The sequence below is a fragment of the Podarcis tiliguerta genome (genome assembly GCF_965153285.1).
Source record: "Podarcis tiliguerta genome assembly, chromosome: 4".
NCBI classification, from domain to species: Eukaryota; Metazoa; Chordata; class Lepidosauria; order Squamata; family Lacertidae; genus Podarcis; species Podarcis tiliguerta.
The window spans coordinates 22,153,481-22,170,045 of NC_139537.1; the positions used below are offsets into that span (position 1 = coordinate 22,153,481).

Consider the following 16,565-nt stretch of genomic DNA (forward strand, 5'->3'; position numbering starts at 1 on the left):
TCTTGCTGTTCTGGCTTCTGGGATAGCTGTGCAGCCTGCACTCCCTCCATTAGACGCACACATTTCCCCTTACTTTTTAGGAAGGAAAAAGTGAGTCTTATAGAGCAAAAAATACGGTAATTTGCCAAATTTCAAAGCAGCAACTCTTTACAATTATTCAATGCCAGGAGATGCATTTAAGCATCTCTATTGTTTACTCATGTCTTCTATGTTTATTTGTTGGGGGCGGGGAGGTCCTGTCTCATCTATGTCATATTTATTCAGTCTGCTAATGGAAACAAATGTCTATGCACTCGGGCCTGCAGGGTTGACCGCAGGAGCTAATAAGTATTCAACTTGTCAACCTTCTCCTGCCTGACACAGAAACACACTCTTCAGCCAGAAGCGTCGCTGCTGAATGACTGATGCGTAAAACAGAAGGGAGGTGATTCTGTCATTCCTGAGAGCGGCAAACTATCACAGCGTATAAAATGAGCAAATATGTGTGGCACATTGGGGCGGGGGTAGTCTTAGAAACAAATATCTGATCGGCACGGAGCAGGGAAGTGGCAGCCATCAATTATCTGCTACCTTTAGGACCATAGAGAAAATAATGTGTGTTTTGTCTTAGACACAATTAGGATACACAAAGATGTCAAAACCTTTGACTGGGCCAGAATCTCACTCAGCAAGACCAGGCTAGTAGTAGTTTAATTTTCCTTTGCTGCTTGCAATTCTAGAGCGTCTTCCCACTACATCTGAGGGCACCAGCTTGCCTAACATGGATATGCTAGTTTTGAGCCTCATGCTAGTCTGGGAGAGGTATTGGAATTCCCAAATATGAGTCGTTGAAGCATCCCTACTATGCAATGCATAGTTTGCCTGGGAAAAGTTTCTATATATGCTACACTTTGGGAGACATTTGTTCCTTCTTTAGCACAAGCCCATCAGCAGTTTTTGCAATCTGGTGCCAGGCTATGTACAAAACCGCCGTGTCGTGTGCCGTTAACACGACGGCTCGCAATGCGACTCGACAGTGCAGACCACATCTTTCGGTTTGCTTCACATCACTGTGAGTGACGGCCCAATCTGCTGAGTGTAATGTTGAATTTGCATGGGGGTCAACAAGGGATTGACAGCCCCTGCTGCCCATGTTATTTCAGCTGGCTCGGAAACCATAGCGGCAGAACGAGACATGGGCAGGCAGGGTCACAGGAAGCTCCTTGACCTACATTGCCTACCCAGTGTTGAAACAGAAAAGTCCTATTGCGTAGCTGTTTGCCAGCATACCCAGCTTTACGACTGCCTCCCAACTTCTGCTGATTTATTTAAATATCTGTAGTCCACTTTCCATAAGGATGCCAGGCAGGAACTCAGCAGTTCACCTTGGGCAGGAACTAGCCATCACTTCAGCAAATGCACATTCCCAGACCCTTTTCAGGAGATAATGTATGGCAATGGTACACTTTCAGGGGAGAATTGGTGAACAAAGGGAAAGGTGTACTTGAAGTCTTCCTGTGCCTGCTAATTCTCACCCTAGAGGATGATTTCGGAGCCTGGCTGGGTGGTGGGATGATTAAAAATAACTCACTTGGGGAAATAGGAGTGAGAGGAGGATTACACATTGACCCACCCACTCCTGCCTATCAATTCTCCCCTGCCAATACCCTGCAGTAATGTTATACAAGGGAAACATGCCATTGTAAGTTGCATTTTACCCTTAGGCAAGTCACTATCTCATAGAATCATAGACTCTCACAACCTCAGCCCTGTGGCCAGGCCAGAATTAGCAAAAAGCCCCCAAGGCAAAGATGTGGAAGATGCCTAGTGTGTGCAATAGCAAAAAGAAAAGAAAATCATTTTGCAGAGATCTCTTCGTGCTTTGACATATTCTTCTCTCCCCACTCAGCCACTCACTCATTCAACTACACTTTATTCAGCTTTGCTAAGGTCTGAAGATAGCATTTATTTATTATAAAACAAAAAAAACAACGTGTCAGTCCTTCCCTAAATACGCCTGGTGAGTTCATATCTGAAGCACATTTAAACAGGAGAGTTCCCTGACTTACGGGCAGCGTCCCTCAGGTCCAGAGCTAGGCGTGTCGGCCTCCACAAATGTTTTCGCTTTGCTAGTACAGCTGCCATATTGTTGTCACAGTGGATACACAGACTAATTCATCCACATTTACACAGAAGGGGGGGTCTGCATCATTCTTGGGTTCCAAATGGGACACGTCTCCCACATGAGGCCTATTAAGCTTGGCACATGAGCTCAATTTGTTAATGTGAATTGTATGCTGAACATGGACTTCCCTTCAACGCGAGGGCTGCCCTGGGCTTCCATCACATCAAAATCTTTCTGTGGCTTGACTGAAAATGTCAACTGTTTCTAGGGGACAAGTAGGCGGGTACCTGTTTCTAGGGGACAACTAGCCGTAGCCAAGCTTAAATAGTCCAGAATTTAGCCATTCAGTGACCTTATTTAAGAGACGCGTTTTCAACACAGAAAACATTTCTCTTCACTTGATCCTGTTGTCACTTACTATTCAAGTCAAATAACCTGTTATGAAATGCATTCTGCCGAATGTGCCTGTAATTCCAATGTTGCCACAGGAGTGAAATTCTGACGTGATCATATTTTATACTTAACCACAGTGACCTTGGTTTACGGAGGAAAATTCAAAACTGGAGACCCTGGTGAAGTTTTCGAATATTCAATGCTGGGTTTCACATCAATTCCCTCAATGTGCCTTTAGGCAATGCTCTTAACCTCTTGTCTATTTCCTCATATATGGAATGAGGCTGCTGGGAGGATGAGCAAATCTTAAATATTACTCTTTTCCCCCCTCTTCTTTTTTACCAAACTAAGACAAGAAGGGAAGTATCTCTAAAGTTTTCATTGGCATACTTGCTTGGGGGGAAATAGATTAACATTGGCTGTATTTGCAAAAGAAAAAAAAAATTATGAAAACATAAGCTAACCTATTCAAAATAAAAGAAAACAAATATTAATGCTAGATATTTCATTGCCGGAACAATTCACCACAGGCAAAACTAGATGCGATAGTAAAAGTCTGGCTGCAACTGCTTGTTCAGTATTAAGTCTTAACATCTGGAAGAACTGACCTCATAGCATGACATCATAATGATATTCTTCACTTGTGGCCCATAGCAACCAATGATGTAATAGGTGGTTTTCACTTGATCATCGCCATCAGGTATCTTGCCGAACAAATTCAGAGTAAACTTTGCTGGAGCACCACGTATACAAAGATGATGTTCTATAGGTCAGCCCAGACTCTGAGCTCTTCATCTGAGGTCCTCCTTCATGTGTCTCCTGTGTGAGAAGTTCAGATGGTGGCAACACAAGCACGGCTTTCACTGAGGTGGCTCCCCGCTTGTGGACTGCTCTTCCCAGGGAGACTCACCTGGCACCTTCACTACACAGCGTTAAGCGCCAAGCAAAAACATTCCTTCTTTCTCAGGCCTTGGGGTAAGTAAACAATTGATGACCTTTAAAACTGTGTGTGTGGCTTATTGCTTTTGTTTGTTACTATGGTGTGCATTTTTGTGTTTTCATATTGTAAACTGCCCTCTGATCTTTGGATGAAGGGTGGCATGGGAATTCAGTAAATAAAAACAAATAATTTTGCTGTAACGTCACTTTAAATAGGCCTATTGTGTTTTGCCAGCAAAATGTTTTAATCTGCAGGACCCTGGATTTATGTTATGTTTCTCCTGGCAGCTACAAATCCGAGCAAATATTGCCACTCAAATAGTAACCAAATCTGCTCAGGCTTTGTATTGAGAATTCGTTTTTCCTTTCAAAGCGTTTGGCCTGGTTGTGTCTGTTTCATCACAGCCAGAGGGTGATGGATATCCCACCTTCCCTCTTAATCTATCACAGTTTTGCAAGTCCAGAATACATTTCACATGTTGTCAGCATGCTGCACCAAGGCTATATACATTTGCAAGTATGTAATTATCAGCTGGCTGGTGAATCGTTGCCCACCCCTACCCTCCCCTTACATAAAAACAACACTTTTCATTTATAGTCATGGTGCTTAATATTGTGTTTAATCAAATATGATCAATGGTGCCCACCTGCTGTTGCAGCTGATGTTGATAAATGCACAGGAAGTGTACTTTGAAACAAGGCATGTAAAGTATTTTGTAAGTAATGAGCATTGTATATATTTACATCATATTTGGGATGTAAATTTCTTGTTGGGGGAGGGGTAGTAACTCTGGTGGGGGGACATATTGTGCTCCTTCTGGGGTAGTTTGTCCACCTTTGGTCTCTACCCTGCTCTCAGCTCTCACCTGTGACTCCTCGAAGCTGTCAGCATACGACAGCAGCCATACCCCGGGAATAGCTTCGATTGGCCATTTAAATGAAGTGAGGGTAGCTGATGGGTCTCAAATCCATGGTTGAGTTAGGGACTTCCCCTGCATGCAAAGACAGGCTTTGACCAATTGAGCAGATGAGACCAATACTGGTGTGCTGGTCCTGAGGCTGTCTGTCAAAGCTGAAGCGGGGTCCAAGGCAGGGAGTCGGGTGAGGTCAGGAGCTCCGGCAGAAAAGCAGGACAGGGTGCAGGCAGGAACAGGCTACCAACAATGTTGCTCCCGCAACTTGGGACTGGGGCTGGCTGGCTTTTATCTGCTCAGAGGCATAGGGTGGTCCCAGTCCACAGGTGACTCGCCTCTCCTGGCCTGGAGGCGAGCACTCCTCCTGCGGGAACTTAGTTCCCTCCGCCTCTTTGCCCTGAGCCTCTGCAGCTCAGAAGAGGCTGGAGGGTTACTGGACCCAGAGGCAACCTCAGCTTCCCCTGACGGGGCTGAGAGTGCAGCACCTGCAGGCAATGGGTCCTCCATCACCTCAGGAGCCAGAGCAGACTCAGCTGGTGCCTGCACCTGAGGATCCAGCACAGATGAGGGCCCTTCAGGTTCAAGCCCCAGCCCTGGCTCAGCTGGTTCTGGAAGCGGGGACTCCTGTGCAGGCTGGGATTCCTCAGGTTCAGCCTCCGAGTCCAAATCCCAGGCCATCACAACTGGGTTCACTGGTCAAGAAGGCACGTGGTGTGGAGGGAAGTGAGGGGCAGTTGGGGCTCATCCACCTGGAAAGGTAGCCCATCCAGGAGAAAGAAAACTCTGACCCTAAACATCCGCTGCCTTGTGGGATATCTTCGGGAGAAGGAAAGACTAAGGAGTAAATCCTACACAAATCCGGTGTGGAGTCCCCAAGATGGTTGGTTGGCACCTTGTATGCCTCCTTCGGGAAAGTCCTGAAGCCAAGTTGGTGCCAAATGTATTGCTCTGCTTTGCTTTGGACCACATCATTGAGGTCGAGAGGGGGGTCTTCTTGTCTGGGGAGCCCAGGACCTCTATACACACTGGGGAAGCCACCCTAATGCAGTGGTCTGACTCCCCCCCCCCCCCGAGAGATGCATTCAGTTGTCTCTTGAGACAGATGGATGCCAAGAATTTGAGATCAGACTTTCCTGCCAGCTATTTCAAAGACCATATTTCTGCCTGCGGAAACTATGAAAGTGAACTTACTTTAGTGGAGATTTCTCAGGCAGTAGGCACTAGGGATGTAGCCTTCCCTCTTATTGGTTTTTTTATACCAATACTTTTTTTCCAGCAGAAGAAACACAGTTTGCTTTCCTACAGTGATGGCTGGTTGCCCACTGAGCTAGGGGGCGGAATGCAGGGAGGCTAACCATAGGTGGCGCCAGAGTCAATGGCAGACAGAGACAACCAGCCCTACTTTGGCCCTCCCTGCAGTTCTACACAAGGGTTTAAGAAGGAAGAAGCCAACCATAGCTAGAGCCACCCCCTGGACTAGTTGTATGTAAGAGCAATTGAACTGGGATGCAATTTCATACCACTGAGATAGCTCAAGTTAATGCATGAAGGGGTTAAGATTGTAGAGTTCTGTTCCTAGACTTGGCTGGGTCATGCCCCCTCTTCTCTGTGAGGAAGTGAAGCTGCTTCTATTCCCATTCTCTTACTCTCTCTCCACACCATGTAACCAACCAGTATGGACATGTCTGAAGTTGGTCCAAGTTCAGACTGCATGTTTGAAACTACATTCTGCTTGTTGCACACAAGTAATCTACTTATGTTATCCTTGCTGCTGCATGGAATAACACATGAACCTGATCTTTGGATTTAATAAGTAAAGCTTCTAAGCTTTTCAACAGTGTGTGGCCTGTTCATTGCTAGAGGGGTAGAGAGAGGAGCAAAAGCTTTAAAGCAGACTAAACAGGATATGCAAAAGGGCTGAACAATCTATATTCCACACTATGCTGCTGCTTAACTCCAAGAGTGTTTTAAGCTCTGCTATGGGCTCTGTCCTGCTGGAAAGTGTGCAAAGCCCCACATTTTGAATCTAGACACTCAGCTAATTCTTTTTTTAATTACTCACACATGGGTCAGCTCTATTTCCCACCTAAACAGAGCCTTAACCCATGAAACAAGACAAAGGGCAAAACAATTTTAAGCCATTTTAGTAGATCTCCTTGGAAAATCAGGAATGAGTTTTCCAGCTCCCCCTACCACAAATTTTGACACCATCCCAAACTATTACAATGAGAAAGGATAACTAGACATCCCTTCTGGATTCTTCCATATGCTCAGATAAACATATGGTATGTAGGCTGCACTGAGCCCACCAAACAACATTCCCCTCCCCTCAGGAAGTCTTTGCTAAAATGATGAGAATCTTGGCATGCCATGTTTCTGAAGCCTTACATTTTCGAGGAAAGGTCATGACGCAACTGGTGCCAGGATTACAGCCTTTCACCCTCAGCCCAGAAGACCCCTGTTGCTTTTGATAGGTGGGTGTTTCACTGGCTGTTGTTCTGTCACGACGGCAGAGCGACTGAAACCATTCCAGGCAGGTTAAATTAATACAAAAAGGGAAGGCAGAGGTGAAGAGGGGTAACAGAAATGAGAAGCAATTATACCAGAGGGAGCTGCGAGGGAAAGAGAAGGAGCCACTGTTTTGCAATCTGAAAAGATAGATGGGGACTCAGTTCACATGTACACAAACCAATTTGAGACTTTCAGTTATGGATGAATGACTGGTAAGGTAACTTGTGAGCCAAGTGTGATAAATACCTTGTAACTACACCATCCACTACATACTGATTGCTGTGTTCTGCAGGAGAGAGCATCCTGCAGATAACACCCTATAATAGAATCATGGAGTTGGAAGGGACCACAAGGATCACCTAGTCTAGTCCAACCCCCTGCAATACAGGAATCTTTTGCCCAACATGGGGCTCAAACCCACAACCTGGAGATTAAGTGTCTCATGCTCTACTGCCTGAGCTATCCCAGTTTCAAGGGGTCCTTTGTCAAAATTGGGCCTTTAGAGTGGTGGCACCTACTCTTGGGGACTCCCTCCCATTGCACATTAAACGGGCGTCTTCTCCATTAGGTCTTTAGCACCTGCTAAAGGTGTTCATTTTCCAACTAGCCTTCAAAAATATTTATCCCAGTTGCTATCAGTTCTGGATATGAGTTGATTTTATGCATGTGTTGCTCTTTTAAACTGTTTATATTTAGTGTTTTGTTCTGTCTTTTTTTAAAAACATACACACTGCTTTTATTTGCAATTGTTTTTAACAGTTTTTATATATGTTAATTCATCTACAGGTGTCATTATATTGCAAATTTCTCCAAGCCACCCCAAGGGAAGAGGAGAGGAGCAGATTGTTTAAACCCAGAAGTCTTTATAACAGCAATTGAAGATGGATGTCCCAACCTCCTCATCATAATCACTGAACCAGAGGATGACCGGACATGGATCACCCTGAATATTACATGGATAACTTCCAAGTCATCCTCAGGAATATCCAGCAATGGTGTGGGGACTCTTGCGTGACTGCAATTTATTTCTGTGAGGACTGCAGTGGAGAAAATTATTTATGAATTGTGCTCTCTACTTTCAAAGGAACGTCTCATTCTTTGAAGAGATAAACATGAAAAGTCACCAAGAAGAATGCCATTTGCCCAGCAGTTTTCATCCCAGCAGCTTTATGGCAAAAAATGTTATATTTATTTCAAAATACACTACTCAATGGATACACATCACCACCAGAGCCCGAACCACCCAAAAAGTTAGCAGCGTTTTTTGCAAGTACAAAAATACACATTTATTTCAGAACATATACAATAGCAAAGTTTTATCAATATATATTATACAATCCTAAATACAATTCACAAGGGAAAGAAAAATGTAATATCCAAATTAAACACAATTAGGAGATGCACACGAAACGTGGGAGTTGTAAGTTATAGGAGGGCAGGATTTATGCTTCAATTAAAACTGTCCCTTTTTTGCTGAAGAAAATGACTTCTTCTTTCCTCTTGATTGTGCATTTTACCACCTCCACTTACATTGAATATTTGCCATAGCAGTGAAAAGAGAGCTGGGGTCTTCAATCCATCTGAGATGGGTGTAGATGCATCAGAGTGTTTTCGTGATGGAGATTTGTGGTGGAAGCCCACAGAAATGGACACTGGCTGAGATTTGGTTGGCAACTTGATTTGTTGTGGAAGATTTGTGGAAGGTCATGGGGTTATGGAGATTGATGTGGGCAAAGATGATCCAGAAAGCCATAGCAGTGAACAGAGAGATGGTGTTGAGAGCTCATTGAAGACCCCGAAGGGGAGGTGCCCAGAGATAATAAACTCACCCTTGAGCAAATAAGTAGAGGTGGTGAGAGAAGGCAGTTTGATCCATCAGAGATGGATGTAGATGCATAGCCTGACTCGTTTTCAGAGTGGGCCATACGCCTTGGAGCTTTTGGCTGAGCAAAGCAGAGAAGAGGAAGAGGAAGAGGAAGAGGAAGAGGAAGAGGAAGAAAGCTCTTCATTTCCCCCTCCCCTTCCTCCCTTAATCTAAGTGCTGAACATAGACCCGAGCCAGGTGCTGTCTTCAGCACTGATGGTCAATGGGTCATTGATGGAAACCTACTAAATGAAACTCTGCCTTAAGAGTGAAACTGCCTTAAAATAAATGTTTAGAATGTACAGGAATGGATCAGAGAAAAACTGAATAGCAAGCACGTGTATAATTATTTGCAAGTGCTGTAGAATCAAGAGTTTCTCTTAAGGCAGATGTGATATACAGAATGTGACAATGGGAGGAACAAGAGGAACTTCTTGAGGGTGGACCTGCCAAGGGAGGGCCCAGCTGGAGCTTTGTAATAAACTAGGTGGTCTTCACAACTATTTTTCTTTGCTTGCAGGCTTCTGTACAGTTTGACAGAAAATAAATGGAGATGGTGAGAGAAGGCGGTTTGATCCATCTGAGGTGGGTGTAGATGCATCAGAGTGCTCTCCTGATGGAGATTTGGGGCGGTCCTCTGCTTCTGCAGTATGATACCATGGCAATCCAAGAGTCATAAAGGCAAAATGCCAGAGATGTTTCCACACTTTCTTGGACCTTGGATCAGGGGTTGGCTCTTTCCCTGGTCTGTGTGAAGAGAGTCTGGGGTGGCCTCCTCACAAAAGGCCTGCTTGTCTCCACCCAGCATGTGGGTAAAAAGCGGAACCTCCACCATGAAAGACTGGACTCTTCCTGCTTAGAGGCTCTTTCCCTTTTTTGAAGAGACACTTATCCTTGACTTCCATTGGACCAAACGCCTTGGAGCTTCGAAAGAGCAATATGATACCATAGCTAAGGAGCCCAGACTGACCAAAACTCTGCCTTAAAATCAAGAGTCAAGGATAAGTGTCTAAAGGAAAGGCTGCTGAGCTGCCCAGCTCCCTCAGAAGAACTACTCTCCTGGCACCCAAAGGATACGCTTGTGACTCCAAGGTTATTTTAACGGGACAGTTCTTTTCTCGTTCCATGGTGGAGGCTCTGCTTTTTAGCCACATGCTGGGGCGGAGGCCACTCCAGACTCTCTTCGCGCAGGCCAGAGAAAGAGCCAACCCCTGATCCAAGGTCCAAGGAAGTGTGGAAATGTCTGTGACATTTTGCCTTTATGACTCTTGGACTGCCATGGTCTCATATTGTGGAAGCAGAGGACCCCCAAATCTGCTGCACCTCATCAGGAGAACACTCTGAAAGCGAGTCTGGGTATGTCCTTTGTTTGCTGAAGAAAATGACTTCTCCTTTCCTCTTGATTGTGCATTTTACCGCCTCCACTTAGACTGAATATTTGCCATAGCAGTGAAAAGAGCAGAGTTCCTTGTATTTCTCATCCCAGCTCTGTGATCAGTGGGTTTCTTAACTCAGGCGGAGTTTCATTTAAGTTTCCATCAATGACCCCCCCAAATCCGCCACAAATCTCCATCAGGAGAGCACTCTGATGCATCTTAAAAATGAGATCAAGAGAACAGGAGTAGGGACTCCATGTTGACCCTGAGTGACACTGATTTGGACCTGCCGGAAGCAGAGGACAACCCCCGCCCAAATCCGCCACAAATCTCCATCAGGAGAGCACTCTGATGCATCTGTAGATGCATCAGAGTGCTCTCCTGGTGGAGATTTGTGGCGGAAGCCCGCAGAAATGGACACTGGCTGAGATTTGGTTGGCAACTTGGCAGAAGATTTGTGGAGATTTGTGGAAGGTCATGGGGTTGTGGGGATTGATGTGGGCAAAGATGATCCAGAAAGCCATAGCAGTGAAAAGAGAGATGCATCGAACCGCCTTCTCCCACCACCGCCACTTATTTATTCAAGGGTGAGCTTATCATCCCTGGGCGCTTCCCCTTCAAAGTCTCCCCTTGAAGACCCTGAAGGGAAAGTGCCCAGGGATGATAAGCTCACCCTTGAGCAAATATTCAACTTAAGTGGAGGTGGTGGGAGAAGGCGGTTCGAGAGCATCAGAAATGGGTGTTGATGAATACCCAGACTCACATTCAGAGTGCTCTCCTGACGAGGTGCAGTGGATTTGGGGGTCCTCTGCTTCCAGTAGGTCCAAATCTATGTCACTCAGGGACACCACCTCTTTGCTCCCCACCTCTTTTTTATTGAGGTTTGCGCAGTCATTCAATTCATTTTCCAAACTGTCGGATGAGGAGTCATGCAGACGAACAGAAGAGAGATCTGCAAGAGGATGAAATAGGTGTCAGCACACCCTCAGGTGTCACTCACTCCATCAAAAGCAACATCGCTTAATTAAAACATAAGCAGAATTTTATCGACTATTTTGCAGCAGGCGACGTATTTTACCATTCTTAATTTAAATTTGGTCATTCTCACAGCCATCCTGTGATGGTTCAGAACAGAGACAGAGGAGAGTGGACTTGCTGCAGGCTGCTCAGTCAGCTTTATGAGATTTAATCCCAGGAGCCTTGCATCCAGACCACACATTGCCCACTTCCCTGTACCATACTGTGACCTGGAGTACATATTACAACCACTATGGAGAAGATGCCAAACAGGCTTCCTATGGAGTCCAAGTCAAAATGCTAGATAATCACTCTCACTCTCTCTCTCCACTTTACTTTTTTAAAAAAAGTTTCTTTTACCTGAACTATCTTCTTGGTTGTCATTTTGGGGCATCATGGCTGCAAAGATGTAATTAATTTCATCCCCAAAAATCCTGCTTCCGTTTTGAATCATAAACTCTATGAGGACAGAAGCCTGCAAGCAAAGAAAAATAGTTGTGAAAACCACATAGTTTATTACAAAGCTCCAGCTGGGCCCTCCTTTGACAGGTCCATCCTCAAGAAGTCCCTCTTGTTCCTCCCATTATCACATTCTGCATATCACATTATGTAGCGCATCATTTTTAATTCTGGGGTTGTATGCTATAGACAAATGTGCACTTATGCAAATGCTTCTTTTACAGAAAGCATATATATGTATTAGCACGAACTTTTTAAAGCAAATGAGCCTTCCTTCCAGTCCCTGCTGTTTCCTTGGCACAGGACAGGCTCTTTCCACAACGCCTTCCTCTTCTGCTTAGCGCTAGAACATTTCCCTTGCCTGCCTGCCTCCTGTCATCTGTTGTGTGCTCTCATTTCTGTGCCAGTTCTTTTCCTCCCACACAATTCCTCCTAGTTCAACCTGTTTGTTCTAGGCTGCCTCCCAAAGACTGGACTGGAATCTGAAAGTGCCCTATTAGAGTTATTGGATGCATATGGAAAGCAGGGTGGGATGACTGGTGCTCTTGACTTTAAGAGCACCTAGCTGAACATCTGTGCGGGCATGTCTTTTCAGTTAACAAAAATAACATTTATTCATTTTTGGGGCAAAACAGAGCACAGGAGCCACCACTGGCTTCAGGCAAATGCATGCATTCAACAAAATAATTTGATCCCCTCCTCTTCTTCTTTTTTAAAATTAAAACACTTCAAGCTGCACACTGGAAGCTGCACATTTGGCTACTTGTCCACAAACAAAAACTCTCTGCACAGAGGGGGAAATGTCTTTCTCTCTTCCTCAAATAAAGATTCTATAAAAATGTTGATTCCTTTTTTGTGTGTGGGAGAATATGCACACAAGCAAACTCTCACTGGCTACAGTCGAGGCAGAACTTTACTACTTGATTCTGTTAACTGTACAAAAGTGGTCTTAAAGCTAATGACAGATCCATCTAAGCTTCCTGTCTCTAACAGAGACATTAAAAAGAAATGGGCATAGCTTTTGTCCTTTTTGCTACAACAGCACCTTGAAGCTGGGTGCTTGGGAGTGGTCAGTGTTGTGGTGGTAAGATTTCCTGAAGCTGTGCCCCTGCCCACATATTTCTGTTGCTTCTGGTGTCGGTTCACATGGTCCTACTGCCAGCAGAGGTTGCATTCCTTGCTGCTGCCAGGGGTGGCTGGGTGGAGAAGGCTTTTTGTTCAGTGCTTCCTAGTTGCACCTCCAAAGGTGATTCCAGACAGACGGCAGAAAGCATTACTTCCTATTCCTGACCTCAATCTGAGCCATGCAGTCACATTTCTTGTCCTCACACTAGTGTCTTCTGGATAGAAGAAACTAGGAAGAACTGAAGAAATTGCTCCAAGCAAGCAGGTAGCGCAAATGGCACCAGGAGTGAGGCAAACTCTTTGCCACTATTTGCATCCCACCTCCCATCTTGCAACTGTGCCTTCCCAGTACAAAAGTTATACTGGGATTTTGGATCATCACAAATCTTTACTGTCTCAGTAATACAGGTTAGTAGTCAACCAAGGTTTACTCAGAATAGACCCACTGAAATTAACGGACATATTTAAGTGAGGTCCATTAATTTCCATGGGTCTACCATACGTACAACTTAGCTGAATACTGCTCACAGGCTCATCTGTTTCTTCAAAAGCAGCTATGTATGACACACCTAGCTCTAGAGGCGATCTCTGAAGAAGGAACAGGGTATACTATGGTATTAGGTTAGAAACTTAGAAAAACTTAGGTTAGAAAGACGTTCCTCACCACCTCCTCCCAAGTAATGCATCTCACCAGCTTTCTGGCCAGGTGCACAGAGCAAGACCAATGAAGTAGGGAAAGTAAAACAGATAATATAATGGTAGAAAGTTGTAAACGCTGGAGCTTAAAAAGCTGGGAAAAATCAGGAGCAAGGGATTTGGGTCTGAACTCACTAAGGTTGCCCTGCCTACACAGCAAATAGCTTAATTTTAAGGCAGACTGGCCCTTCTGCCACTTTATGGGAACTTCTGAAGCAGAACTCTGAAGCAGAACTTCTAAGCAGAACTGTTTCTTAGCCTACTTTCATGGTGAATTCTTCTTCAGTCCAAGAGTTTGTGGCAGCCGGTAGCCAGAGTAAGCTGGGTCCAATGCACACTGCTAAATTGAACGCCGTCATCTTATTGTCTTCAGACTGCCTTTCTATGCTGTGTAGGACTCCAAACAGGTAACGCAGCAGCATCACATTGGCTCCAGGTAGTTGTTCCATTAGCCTAGCAACACACAAAACACACAACTCTTCAGAACACAAGACTGTTTGCAAAAATTACACTCAAGACTCTTCCTTCTGCCATTCCCCAGCCTAGCCTCCTAGCTATGCCAATCTGGAGCCCACTTCATGGTAAGTGGAAATCCACAAAGTAAATAAATCTCCCCACATTCTATTTTAAAGCACAGAGATCTGCACCATATATCTTCTTTCCTGCATGCCATGAATAGGTGAGAAGATTGATCAGGGGACCGAAATGGAATGCTGAACAATCAAATCTAAATTTATAAGATTGTCTGCAACAAAAACTGCACCTCAAACATTCTGCTTTTTTCTGGGTATTCGTTTTTGGAAGCAGCACAGGAAGTTACACAAACAATTCTACCTGTGGGTGCTTTTTATCTTCTCTTCATCGTTCCCTTCATCCATTAAGGAAACCCACTGATCACAGAGCTGGGATGAGAAAACGCTGCCTGGGATATTGCGCAAAAAATCCTGAGGAAGAAGGAAGAAAAGTATGGATGAGCAACCATTTGTGGGGGACTGTTTCATAATAAGTAAACCATGGAACTGCTGGAACAAAATCCCTGTAGATCATACGATTGTCTACTAGTGTATCATTGAACAATTTTGGTCTTGTCTGAACCATTTTGATTGCTATGGATGGATTTGAATCATTTCTCACAGAGTAAATGAAACAGTAGCTAATTACTTCAATTAGCTAATTACCAAAGGTCTGTCTAGCCCAGCATTCTGCTTGCACAGTGGTCAACCAGATTCCTATGGGAAGATCATGAGAAGGGCATGAGTGCAATAGCAACTTCACTGGTTTGAGACTGAAAAAAATTAATCTGTTATCAGCCAATGCAGAATAACAAACAAAATGTTGTCTCAAAGTCCAACACAGCCAGGGTAGCCTTATGCAGTTCAGCACCTCTTAGCCCAACCAACCTCCGAGGCTTACTACACAAATCTATTTGGATAGCCCCTTTGAGCTCCTTGGAAGAAGGGCAAAATTCCAAAGGAGCAAATAAAACATCTCCTTATGTATTAAAGAAAGGGTGACCAATGTGGTGCCCTCCAGCATGGCTAGGGATGATGGGAGTTGGAACCCACAACATCTGGAGGGTGTCATGGTGGCTATTCCTTCTTTCATCCATCAGCATGTGTTTGGCATCAAGCACCTGCATTTTGAAACCTATCCTATTCTGAAGTTATCCTGTGGCCCCAGTTATCCCAGCTTACTCCCCCACGAGTAGCTCATTCTATTTACTAACTGTCAGGGAACTGCCATCAGTGCCAGAGGGAGAGAGCAAAATCCAGAGGGATTCCGGAGAGCGTCCCGGGAGTGGGAGAGGCAGCCCATCTTCTGGGGAAGAGAATCAGCGTAGCACCAGTGGAGAAGGGGAGCAGATGGGGGAAGCGGCCCCATGACTCCTTGCCGGGGACCAGCGGGGAGAGTAGAGGTCCTCCGCTGCCTACGCCCTCCTTGCGCAGAAGGCTTTCACGCAGAGAGAGTAGGAGAAGACTAGGCGTCAAAGAGCTTCTTTGCTGGAAGAAGTTTAAGAAACGCCTACTGACGGATTCTGTCAGCGATTGAGACAGCCACGGGTGAGTGGCTGTCCGGACAGGAAAGGTTCACTCAGGCAACCCAGCCAGGTGTTTGCACCGGCTTACGCACGAGCAACCCCTAGAACCACTACACTAACATTTCTTATAATCTAGACATCAACACATTCCATTACAGAACATCCTGAAAGCCACCAGGAGCCTCTATGATAAGACACTTGCTCTGATTTCTCTCTCTCCTTACTAAGATGTTACATTTTCTTTAAAATTCCTAACAAGGTTTGTTTTCTTTTTTGGAAGCCATGCAGGAATTTCTTTACCGTCCTGGCCTCCCATCCCTGCACTGTGGACCTGCCCATAGAGGAGAGTAAGAGATCTACCATGGGCACAACAAAAGGCTAAAGGATGGCTCAGTTATGGAAGAGCAGATCTGAATTGGCTGCCCAGTGGAAATCCTATTCTTGAGTCCAAAAATAGTTCAAGAATGCCCATAATCCAGTTGTTGATAAGATCAACACAGATGACTATTTTGGAAGTCTAACTTGGTTCAAAAAAAGAAACATCCTAGGCTACAGAATCCATAACATAAATCTTAGAGCGTGGCAGAGGGGATGAAGGAGGACAAATGCCTGTCTACCTTAAGCACAGATGCTATCACCAAAATGGACTCGCTGAGTAAGTTCACTTCAGCTCCCGAATCAAGCTTCTCCTTTAGCTCTCGGCAAGATTTTGCACTTGCAGAACGTCGGAAAATGCCCTCAGTGAAAGGCCCCTCTTGGTTCAGGAAAGAAAGCATGTCCTGTTAAAGAAAAAGAAATATATATATGTATATTTAGGGTTGCCATATGTCCTATTTTTCCAGGACACGTCCTCTTTTGCACAGGTATGCAAAATGAGTCGTCATAGATAATCTCAAAAAACAACAACAAAGGGATTCTACTGAAGTTCAGTCACCAGTCACTGAATGTATGGGATACTTACAAAGATTGGCTTGGGCAGCTTGTCTGGCAGAGGGTGTCCAAATAGCTTCCCTTGGGCAGAGGTTGGGGAAGGAGGAGCTTCTGCACCCCGCCAGAAGGCCCAGTTTATAGTGGATCTTTTCCTTTTAAGTGGCTTTTGGCTACACTCTGCAAGGAAAGAAAGAGGTTT

General features: G+C 44.9%; 1 protein-coding gene and 1 long non-coding RNA gene across 5 annotated transcripts in view; one reads left to right on the plus strand and one right to left on the minus strand.

The window, feature by feature from the left end:
- The first annotated feature begins 3,148 nt into the window (after nt 1–3,148).
- Nucleotides 3,149–8,344, plus strand: LOC310675837. The gene is made up of 2 exons (XR_014510213.1): nt 3,149–3,472; nt 7,648–8,344. It is a non-coding gene; the product is annotated as an uncharacterized lncRNA (long non-coding RNA).
- Nucleotides 8,345–10,711: 2,367 nt separating this feature from the next.
- The window catches only part of ARHGAP20 (Rho GTPase activating protein 20), a 74,838-nt gene continuing 68,984 nt past the window's right edge, over nt 10,712–16,565 (minus strand). For 3 of the 4 annotated variants that reach the window (XM_083436477.1, XM_083436479.1, XM_083436480.1), the window contains exons 10-15: nt 16,398–16,543; nt 16,054–16,215; nt 14,233–14,342; nt 13,662–13,851; nt 11,479–11,593; nt 10,713–11,053 (exon numbers count right to left, since the gene is read on the minus strand). In XM_083436477.1, the coding sequence (XP_083292603.1) occupies nt 10,794–11,053; nt 11,479–11,593; nt 13,662–13,851; nt 14,233–14,342; nt 16,054–16,215; nt 16,398–16,543 (983 nt within the window). In that variant the 3' untranslated portion in view covers nt 10,713–10,793. Of the gene's footprint in view, nt 11,054–11,478; nt 11,594–13,661; nt 13,852–14,232; nt 14,343–16,053; nt 16,216–16,397; nt 16,544–16,565 lie in introns of all 4 variants that reach the window. The other variant, XM_083436478.1, reaches the window with a different exon arrangement.